General features: G+C 47.5%; 2 protein-coding genes across 2 annotated transcripts; one reads left to right on the top strand and one right to left on the bottom strand.

Moving 5' to 3' along the window:
• Positions 1–2,509: 2,509 nt before the first annotated feature.
• BROUX77_005168 (uncharacterized protein) lies at positions 2,510–5,839 on the bottom strand (the record flags this gene model as incomplete). Its single annotated transcript, XM_073750012.1, has 3 exons — positions 2,510–2,637; positions 2,739–5,738; positions 5,803–5,839. 3 exons carry the CDS (start codon positions 5,837–5,839, stop codon positions 2,510–2,512), a joined length of 3,165 nt encoding a protein of 1,054 aa, XP_073604054.1.
• Positions 5,840–6,424: 585 nt separating this feature from the next.
• Positions 6,425–7,285, top strand: BROUX77_005167 (uncharacterized protein; the record flags this gene model as incomplete). The annotated part of the gene is made up of 1 exon (XM_073750011.1): positions 6,425–7,285. One exon carries the CDS (start codon positions 6,425–6,427, stop codon positions 7,283–7,285), a length of 861 nt encoding a protein of 286 aa, XP_073604053.1.
• Between the last annotated feature and the right edge of the window lie 4,283 nt (positions 7,286–11,568).

Raw genomic sequence — 11,568 nt, 5'->3', positions numbered from 1 at the left:
GATTTTTATTTGTCTTGTCATGCGGCATCTGCATTGATCTGCGATTTGTCTTATTCGCCATCATCAAGACACCAAGAGAAGCTTGGCACATGTGCCCAGCCACTCTAAACTCAAAAGTGATGGCTGTCATATGAAAACTAGTCTGGCTCGCCATCCTCCATAGCGCTTTATCTCCTTCCGTCTATCACAGCGCTCCAAGGCCCGAGTTCTGAGACAATTTGGCAACGGGTAAATCACGCCCACCCCGAAGAGGCGCCCGATTACAAATAAGATGCATCAGCCGGAAAGGCTGTCTCTTTACTACCTCCGTTGCACAACCGAGTAAACTCCGACTCAGTTCACCGTCTCAAGAGGCCCGACTACGGGATTGGTTGGCTTCATAAAGCCAAAGTCCGGGACCCATGACAAGCTAGGCTTCAAAGGCAATCATGCCAGTAAAAACCCGAATCGGCCCACCAGCACCAGTATAAATCGACGTGTAGTATAGTTGATTTTCTGTTACTTAGCCCAGGCGACCTAGACGCAGGAACCACGAGGATGCAAGAGACCTGCTCTGTCTGGCCAGTGCACCGGATACTTGGCGGTTTTAAGGACTCTAATCCCCCATGCGAATCTACGGCCAGGAACAACAGTTGTGTTAGTAAATAATACAGACAGATGCTGCTATTATCAAAAGTGAATGTCTTGTAGTGTGTAGTGACGTACAGCATACATCGCATTAGACGGGTTCTGCACAAAGCTCTAAACAAAATACGAATCTCTCGCAAATTCTCACTCACTCGTATTTAACAGTATTACCTCCAGTGAATTCTGAGTCCTGAAGAACGTCACCCAAATGGATGTCATTTTTTTCACGAAGAGGCTCACGGGTGACTACAGGCCAACGGTCTCAATATCGCGCTTCTAGAACTTGGAAGAGAGAGACTACCACTGCCAATGCCTACAACAAGAATGAAAGGAGCCAAAAGATGGTGACAATCAGTTCACCATCAAACAGCCTTACATGACCATGATCATGAAACGACCAGATCTTTTCGGTAACTAGTGTTGGTTACACGGAACGCCCAAACAGGATAAGCGTGGCGACAATGGCGGATGTTAAAAGGCGCCGGACGCAAGAAACGTTTTCAGGGTTGTACAACGGCTTAGACGACAGAAGAGATGGGACTCCCTCGCCAAAAGTTCAGACTCTGTATTGCGATTGTGTTGAGTAATGTTGTGTCACTTAGGCGAGAGAGTTTGAGTTACAGCTTGCCGTAACTATGGATTTGCAAAAGTTGAAGATGTTGCAAAAAATGCGACCCAGGCTAAAAACAACACAGGAGGGATGAACATTGAGTATATAGCTTCGAGCTGAGAAACAAAAGAATAAGAGATGTTGTTGATATTGTCAGCATGCCAACCCTACAAATAGAAGCATCTTAGGGTTGTGCTCCTCTGACTACATCGGAATTGCCTTCAACTCGTTCACGTTCTAACATCACAAATCGCCACAAGAGGAACGCTATTGTAAAAGTTCCCAACCTAGTGGAAGCTGAACGACAAAAGGCCGTACTTCTCCTTTTCTTGCTCGGACTAGACTTTGCTTCTAAGCTTCACTAGGCATTCTCCTCCGACTACTACTTGACTCTAGCACAAGACATCAATGGACTGCTGGGCATAAAAGGGCTGCTCTCTCTCTCTCTTCCATAGTATCTAGAATAGAAGGCATCGATCATCGTTCGCCTTTCTTCCCCTTCATTGAATACATTCTCTTTCATTGAACTCTTTGAACTTGTGACGTTCCAGATACTTCTCCGTACAGGACAACAGTGAGTCCTCCTATTAAACACTGATAGATGTGTACAATTCTTTTAATAAAGTTATAGAATCTTCAAAGGCGGACAAGAGAGCGTGAGAATTCAGGCTATTACTTAAAACACCAAGCTCCGTCTCCACGATCTCCATCACAAGTAGCAACCTGACATTTCACATTGTATCATGTCTTCTGTCCCTGATCAGGCAGCATATCTCCCAGCCTTCATTCACGACAGCGAGATCCCAATATGGAATAACCACAATCACGCAAACATGTTTCTCGTTTCCAGGAAAGTACACACATACAGGCAAGTTATCCTCGACTAAAAGTACCACGCAAACGTACATATATCTGCAAAAATGCGTGAGCAATAAAAAGGTTTGTAATATTTAGTGTATTCCAGAGAAACGAAACAATTACAAATATAAAAAACCCCCGTATAAACACATGAAGCCAAACGCAGAACATCTCAAACATAAAACACCGACCAAGGTCAATCCGCCCATCATCATAGCCACCCCCACCACTAAGTTAAAACCACATGAAATCAAGTTTAAAAAAAAAGCATCAAGAAACGACACTCGTATGTAAGGCCTGATGGCAAGGTTGTTATCAGACCCAAACCCAAAAAGTATGCATCTTGTCTTTGGATTTAAATACCAGCCTAACAAAGAAGATGTTAATAAGAAAGAAAACAAGGAATGGTGTGGGTTATTTTCCCGACCCCGTGTCTACATCCATAGCATCGTTGCCTTCATCTTCACCATCTCTATTCTCTTCAGGGAGATTAAGCAGCTTCGCGTACTGGACGGTGAGCCGTTGAACTTCGCGGAATTTGCCTAAAGAAATGTTAGAATCAAGCATATCGAAAATGGCGAGACGGATAACTAGAAGCAGTCCGTATCCATATCCAGGAAATAACCACAAGAAATATACATACCGAGAATCATGACGATACCCTTCAGTAGTTCCATACGGTCCCATCCACAGATTGGCCCATCCTTGGCGAACCACCCCTTGGCTGGCATATCGTCAGTCTGCATGTCACGCAGGATTCCACCCACCAGCGCATTCAACAGCTCCTCAACCTTGCCGCGGTGGCCCTCTGCGCCAATGCGCTTGGCATACATGAACAGGTACAGCCGGAACTCATCCTGCGCACCCAGGGCCATCGCCCCAGAAATCCGAGTTTCAAGGTGTGCAATACTCACGCTGGACTCAAAGTTCTGGAAGCCGTCCTTGGCCATGACCAGCTTAATTATGCGCTGCAAGTTGTACGCCCGGCCCTTGATCAGGAATTCCGTTGTTGTGTGGCGCTCAAGGAACGGAATGATACCGGTAGAAGCATTAGGCTTTTTGCTGCGCTTGTCCCCCGGTGCCTCTGATGATTTTGGCCCAACGGCGGTGCTCTGCAGTGCGCTTATTGATGAGTCGTTGCTGTTCCAATACTGAGAGCCGACAGCCCACCACGACTCGCTTAGCCGTTGCCATACAAACATGTCGCGTGAGTAGTAGTAGCCGTCGCCATTAGACAGAGTGATGATTATGTGGCCGGTAGAATTCAGATGCGCCGACGTGACACCGGGAGCAGTCACGAAGCCGTGGCGACTAAGCGATGTTGTCGCGATCTCCAACACGGGGCCCAGGGAGACAGGCGGGTTCGGAGAAGACTGGGATCGCATGTCCCAGACATAGCATAGACCAACGGCAGTAATGCACAACAGCCAGTAATCACGGCACTCTAGAATCACAGGCTGGGATTCAAGAATCATGGGGTTAAGGAGTCTCCGTCCAGCAGGCGTCCAGGTATGCACGCTCCCATCTTCGCAGGCTGCAGCCCAAAAATTGCGGTTGCCAGCAACCAAAAGAACGGCACGAGGGAGAAAGTCTTCCCACAAAATCTCTGCTCTCTTTGAAGCTGCGACCCTGGTTGGTTCCCGTGGGTTTGTTGAGTTTTTCGCTTCTAGAATAATGTTCTCACCCAGTCTAGTAGCATCGTCGAGTGTGGTTTCACCCAGTAATATTCCCTTTTCTAGTGGCCTTAATATTACTGACCGCACTTTAGGCACAGCCAATCTCAGATGGGAGTAAGATACTGCGGGGTTCAATACTGCAGATCGGAGATAGTCTGGAACCGGTACGACACCGTTTGTTGGGGCGGTCGGTTGTACTGCCTCGACACCATCGGAGCCATTGGTGACAATTGGGACAGGACCGCCTGTTGCTCGCTGAGAACTTTCGTCATTTGCTTCCTCAGAATCGGTCGCCGCAGCCTTTCTCTTGGTACCGATAATGAGAGAAACCAGCCCACCTTTGGGTAGCCCATCGTAGGGTTTTGACATGTCAATGATTGTCTGTGGGGCTTCGCTAGAAACTACTTTTGTGCTTGTCGAGCCCACCAGTTGTGCTTGTGGCAGAGATGAAAGGCCCGTACCTGAAGAAGACACAAGAAGAGGCGCCACTCTCTTCTTACCATCCTTGCCCACGGTAACGCGAGATTTAAGCTCGTTGATTCGTGCTTCAGCTTTCTCTGCGCTCGCCTGTTCTTGTGTGGGTTCTTCAGGCTTGCTCTTTTCTTTTGATTGATCTAGTGATCCATTGGCAGTCGATGCCGTTGTTGTCGCTGCCGTCTTGGAAGTGCCATTCTTCACACCGTTCGCCTGGGTAACGGCCTCTTCTTCCTTAGATGCAGAGGCAGCATCGCCCATGAGCGCACCCATCCGCGACTGTGCCGCTCGCGACTCGTCCTGCTTACTGCTGTTTTCGAGGTGGAGACCATCGACGTCCTCGGCGATACCCATGCCCTTTCTTGACACACCGTATCGATGAAGAGCCTTGTAGTTTTCTTCTTCTGTGGCAACCCACCCAAGTTCGCCGGCGTCGAATTTGAAGCCGATTATACTGCCATCAAGACTAGCGGCAAAGATGGTCTGGCCATCGGGAGCCCATGATAGATCAACAATTGATTTTCCGGTGATATCCTGGAGAATAACCACGGGGCGAGAATTGTTGGTATTCCAAATTGTGAGAGTCTTGTCTTGTCCAGCTGAGGCAATGACTGTGACCAAGCTACTATTAGGAACCTTGACCGGGTCTTCATTATAGAATAATCGAGGTGAAAACATGCAAACTTCGGATGGCGCCTCGTGCCCAATCAGATGAATATCACTAGACCAAGAGGACCGGTCAATAATTACGATGGAACTCACGGGGCCATTCACAGCATTGGAGGCTGATATATGGTTTCCGTCCGGTGACCACGAACATCTCCGGAAATATGTGGTCAGAGGCGAGTTTCTAAATGGCGCGCTAATCGTAGATTCCAACACGAAGTTGTTGATCATGTCATGTTGCGTCGCATTCGGGGCCGGAGATGTGAAGCGGAAGATTTTGATTGTCCGGTCGTCAGAAGCTGTAGCCAGGTATTTGTTCGCGGGGTCAAAGCATATGCCCTTGACATGCGACGTGTGTGTTGATATGGTCTTGAGCTTCTCAAATGTGTGTCCAGACCACACCACAACCTTGGAGTCCAGGCCAACTGATAGCAGAATTGACGAGTCGTTCGACCAAGCCAGGTCCTGTACATCGTTATCGTGGCCAATCAGGCGCTTGTACGTCTTCCAGTTCTCGACGGGCGGGGGTTCGCTTGACCCAAACGCGACACTGGGGGCGCTCTTGTCGAGATGATACACGCAGATGATTTTGTCGTCGGCTCCGGATGCCAGGTATTTCCCGTTGGGCGAGAAACGCACGGAATGGATGGTCCCTAGGTGGTGGCTCATGTGGCACAGTTGTCGCGGCTTCGTAGATGAATTGTCGTTGGCGTTGTAGATAGCTTCCGTGCTCCAGATTCGAACGTGGCCATCGCCGCCAGCCGTTGCCAGGCGTTTACCATCAGGCGATACATGGCAGCTATATACTTCAAAGTCTTTCTGTTCGCCTGGAGGGGAGTTAGCGGGCTATCCCTCAATGTCCGCCCGGGAAATATATGGTTCTCGGCCTACCACAATGGCTAAGCCATGCGGGCTTGATGATGTGCATTGTCGATTAGGCCGTTGGGCGTGTTTTGTAGAAGAACAGTAATGCCGGTATGAATTGGCAGACAGACCCAGACACTCCAAAACAGCCGAGCAGCGGTGTTTGGGTTTTGGTGAAGGCGGAAAGTTGAATGGTCAGGTTTAGTTGAGATTCTAGCTCGAGCCAGGTGTGGTTTGAGGGTTCCAAACACACGGTGGGTTTGGCGATTGCCTCCTCGGTCGAGGAGCAGGAATATATATGCAAAGATCCGCTTTCACAGAGGGCAAAATTATGTGAATTTGGATGCTGATATTGCAGCAAGATTTAGTGTGTACCTGTACTCGCAGTCGTCGCGTTACTTGTCGCTGAGCTTTCTTCTTGAAAAGTCGCAAGAAAGCGTGTCTGTTCCCGCTGAGCTGCGCCGGCTGATCCCCGGCCGATATTAGCTTGCTGGGTGGCATAGGTTGGTTAGGGTTATTTGTCAGAATATTTTCTGGGTGCCATGCTTATTTTGAAGTCGCAAAGATTCCGAAGCCAGGGCAACGACTTTGTTCATCGATGACATTTGCGCAGTCCAACCTTCAAGTCCACACTCTCGCCCCTTGAATCATGTCAGAGTACTGGAAATCTACGCCAAGGTACTTTTGCAAGTACTGTAATGTCTACGTCCGCGACACCAAACTCGAACGCAACAACCATGAAAGCACCGGCAAGCACCAGGGCGCCCTGAAGCGCTTCCTGCGCGACCTCCATCGATCGCACGACCAAGAAGAACGCGAAAAGGAGCGGGCTCAGCGCGAGATTGACCGCCTCAATGGCATTGTGGGGGATTCTTCCTCTGCTGGTAGAGGCTCCGACAACAAATCTAGCACACAGGGCTCAGTGGCGCCGCCGAAACTCTCGGCAGAAGACGATCGCAAACGGCAGCTGGAGCAACTGGCAAACATGGGCGTTGCGATCCCATCAGAGCTACGGCCTGACATGGCAATTGCAGGCGAGTGGACGATTACTTCAACACGTATCATACCTGATAAGCGTGAGGGCGACGGCCAGAAGACTGTTGCAAGCCTCGCTACGGGAATACGGAAACGCGAAGTGACTGAGGAGGAAAAGGAGACAGAGGAGGCTATGAGCAGATTGTTCAAAAAGCCAAGGAAATGGGGACATGATTCCAAGCTTGCGCCAAGTGAAGACAAAGAGTTGGACGCCTTGTTAGGCGGTAGTCTTTTCGGAAGTAAAGCCGCTCCCAAAGCCGAGGAATCATTAGTCAAGGAAGAAAGTGAAGAAGACAAGTCCAACACCAAGCTAGAGAGCAATTCAGGTAGTGCTCAAGCTCCCACTGATGAGCTTGCACCAGAGCCGAAGATCAAGACTGAGCCTCAAGACGATGTTCCATCAAGTCTGGCAGAAACGACAGAGCCAGCAGTGGTCTTTAAGAAGCGCAAGTCCAAGAATATACGACAAAAGTAGATGTATCACAGGGTCAAGGTCTGGTTATAAGTAATGGAGTGTATTTGATATTATATTTAAACATGTACGATGATGACTACTGCGAAGAGGACATCATTTTCTATGTTCACGGCACATTTCTGACATCACATGAGTTAGCTGAAAGGTCCAAGGCGACTAACGTCCAATAAAACAACATGTGTGTGGGAGTGGGTGATCAGAATGTAGATTATATGCTTTCTCAGCAATCACAAGTATTTGTGTCTGAGTGAGCTGGGTTTGCATGGTGTGTCATCTTGTCAAACCGGGGGGAAGCAAGGGTGAAGATGTGAAGCAAACTTACCTAGTGGCATGAGCTGAAGGCGGAATTCTACTACGCTGTTAGAAGAGAAAATTCCATGGACTGAGTGAAAACCGTCGTCGCCGGTTCCATTGTAATGGCAAAAAGAAAGGGAACAGAAGTAACGATAAAAGTTTGTGTGCAATTTTGACTTTTTGAAGCTGCAATTTTCGTCCAAAGTGGATACCATCCTTATCTCTAGTTAGTCATTATATAAGCGGTTGTTATCAATATCTTATCTGGTATGGGTCTCATATGTTAACCCTAATAATCGACATAAACTAAACTACAACTCCTCATTTCCATCTCATCCTGAGTTGCCAAGAGCGACCAGACGACTTCCACGTGGACTGTATTCCTCAAGGAGTTCTACTTCTTAAGCATTTCATGTTCAATTTAAATCGGCAGTACATGTGGTCTTAGTGTGATGCTAATTCGCCATTTACTGACTATCTACTTCATTTCTCTAATGGTAGGATGTCGATGGGACTAAAATCCAGGTTATTGGGATGGAATGGCTATATACGGTAAGGCTAAAAGTTGTCTTGGTTGGCCTTGGGTGAAGGGCGAGTTATTACAGATGGGTTTATGGGGTTTCTCAGTTGTCTGGAAGCTGTGGCCTTTGGCTACTATTTATTGGGCTAGTTCAAGGAGTATGTGCAGATCATTCAAGTGACCAGCGCCGTAATATGGGGTACCGGGGACATTGAAAAGACCCATGTGTGTTCAGAGAATGACGACCCAAGACAATTCAACTTTTAATCGACAAAACGATGAAAACTATTAAACGGCCAAGAACCGGCACATAGACGTCTTGATGTCGGGGCGTTTGAAGTTGCGGCACGACTTTGATCTGCGCCTTCTGATGCTTGCTTTTGTTTGATATGTTGGTTCAAGCAGGGTGGAATGAGAGAAATCTTCACCTTGGCCTTCAAGGAGAGACACATGAGTAACTAGAAGTAGCAATGATTGCCGAGGCAGTTCCAGTTTCTAGTAAGTTCCGCAAGCGGCTTTTTTCGGTAGAGACAGCAGTCCATGTTTTTCCCCAAGATATCGCTTTCCTTCTGTAAAGATGTATTTGTAGTGTGTGATGGACTGACATTTCAGGGTATTTGTATCATGGAAAGGCAGTGTCTAGTTGCAAACACACGCAAGACATTGTGATGTGTATGTGCAATAAGTGCATATATATACTTTGACCAGTAGATTGTTAGGGTCTTCTCAAAGAGGCACGGCCATTGCTGGTAAATCCGTTTCATCGTCAGCCACCTGTCAAAGCAAAACGCACTTGACACCTGCAACACGTATACAAATGTGTGTGCAGGTGTTCCTGTGATGTGGCAAAGCTGCATACGCGTTTCCTGCTGATCATTACGGGGCTTATGCTGGTGGTGATGCTGCCCTTGGACCTGTAGAACGTATGCGTCTAGTAGTAACTAACTATTTGGTGTTGTGTGTTTGGATGTAAATAAATACATGAGCGTATGTAATGCAGTAACTAGCTATAGTTACTTGTGTACACTTGCACGCAGTCCTCGTACTCGGCTTCATGTGACAACTGGTTTATCTTAATGTCAGGGTCCTATTCTTGTTGATGGTTAGCTTACATTGACCTCTTTCCTTTCCGGGTACCGTTGTATGGAGTTTGCCGCCCTCCGTACTAAGTCATGATCTTGGGGGCTTGGCCTTGTCATTGGTGAAAAGCACTCCTTTAGGACATGCTACTACTACTGTGTTCCCAATGCAGTATTAGATTAGCAAGAAGCGTAAGAATTTTCTAGGCCAGTTGTTTTCAAGAATCCCACAAGTATAGTGTATGCTTGTGTATATAGAGTTAGCTAGCCAAGGGGCTGGTGGCTTTGCAGAAAGCATCTAGAACCAATACTATGGCATCGACGATGATTTGAATCGGGTCATCTGACGGAGAATATATTGAGCTGGGAAGACGTTTATATAATGGCGTCTCGCTGGTCAAGGATTTCCTGTCTGAAGACAACCGCTCCTTGTCGATCAGCACGTTGTGTGTGGGCATGTGTTGTCAGGACGTCAAACTAGGCCTATATACAGTAGCATAATTCATCGCAATATGTACCGTTGTCATCGATTAAGTGGCTCTGTGTGCCTGGGCTATTTGCCATTTATATTTTTCTAGCCGTCACAAGTCAAGCTATCCCGGTGTAAGTGGACCGGCCGTGTGGTCTCTTTACAAGCCTTTCCAGGGCATAAGTCCCAGGGCGTTTGAGGTCCGAGGGCTTAGTGCGCTTTTAGAGTCCGTGAACACGCTTTTTTTGTTTTTTTTCTTGATATGCAGGTGCAAGAGAGTCTCAGTATTAAAAGATAAAGGCATCAAAGCGTGAATGCCCAAGTGCGGGCCAGAGGCGAGAGAGGGGACAAAGCCACGGGGACAGATAATTTCAACGGACAGATGGACTTGACAGTGGTTGGAATAAACAGGAGGAAACCAAAAAGGACGTGACGAGACGGCGGGAGAGGCCTTCAAACCAGGTGCTATGTGCAAGCGCACATTGTGCTCAGCTTAGTGCGAGCTTTGACGTGTCTCCTGTGACCAAATGTCCTGCCAAACAGCAGCACAGACTTTCTGAATTCTTCAGACAAAAAAACGGAACGCAAAATTGCGTTCAGCTGAGTTGGGCTGAGTGTGATATTACAAGGACACTAGCTACCTTTTCACACGAGTTTGCCGAGCTTTGTCGCGCTGAGCATGGCAGGACCGGCGGTTGTTTCTAATAGAAGGGAAAGGAGAACTACAAGTAGTACAAGCATGCAGAGTAGAAGGCAAATGCAACGATCCTGTTGTTGGTATACTCGTACTCTGCAGGTATAGTCAGATAACCACGACTAGTTAGTGGCTCTTGTACGTAGAGGTGGAAAGTTGCAACTCTGAAAACAGCAAAGGTGTAGAGCCTATCTACGTATTTGCGTGCATATTTGCCAAGGCTGATCATGTGAAGAATAAACGCAACGAGATGGTGCAAGCTGGGCTGTGGCGTCTATTGCTGGGTAAAAGGAGAATAGACCAGAGAGGAAATATTTTTCACATAGTAAAGATGAAAAAAAGCGTACTATTGAGAAAAGGATTAAAGGACCAGAAACTCGTCGACGGCGAGACCAAAAAAATGACAAAAAATACGCCACGGCAGGGCTTAGGGGGTGAGACAAAAGTGGGTTGGCGAGAATGGAAGCAAGCCATATGTACAGACAGAGCTGGTGAAGTATGAATGAGCACGGATTATGGAAAGCCCAGTGGCTTGGTTGACAGGGCGAATCACTTGCCAAATGTCTGGGACAACCAGCGAAAAGGGAGACATGACCGAGGCATTGTTACTGCATACGCGACAGGTTTTTACGTATTGGCGCGTGTTTCTGAACACATGCGGTTGGTGTCTTTCTAGAATATGGGTATTGTCTCGGTATGGTAGGTAGGGACTCGAGAAAAAGCAAGAACCCCGAGACTCGAGGACTCGACCTCGACCTCGACCTCGACCTTGGAAATTCGGACTCGAGATCTCCGCTCGACAACACGTGTTAGTGAAACATCGGGCGTACAAGTACAAGTGGCACTTGTACTTGTACATACCTCTAGCCACAGTCAATGTTAATTTCCATTTTTACAACACCAGAAATGCCTCTATTCCACACTTACTTTAGTAGACAAGTTGATTGTATGCACGTGGATACATATGCATGTATCTTCAATCATCGGAACTATATGCACTAGCCTAAATCAAGTTCACCTGGAGACTAGAAGGGCCTGGGCTAGAGTTGACAAGAAAACAGAGCCAAGACACGCAAAGTGAGTAGGGAAAAAAGAGCTAAAATACATACGAGGATACCTTGAAAAGGGGGGGGGGGGGAAGAGATGAAAGAGGTCGTGTCACGTAAGTTGTGTGTGAATGTGTTCAAGTACGCACAATACTCGTGTGATTGATAGGAAAATTGCATA

The sequence above is a fragment of the Berkeleyomyces rouxiae genome, assembly GCF_048999995.1.
Source record: "Berkeleyomyces rouxiae strain 22BRR77 chromosome Unknown BrBRR77_ptg000005l, whole genome shotgun sequence".
Lineage (NCBI taxonomy): Eukaryota > Fungi > Ascomycota > Sordariomycetes > Microascales > Ceratocystidaceae > Berkeleyomyces > Berkeleyomyces rouxiae.
This window is presented reverse-complemented; position numbering and strand designations above follow the sequence as displayed.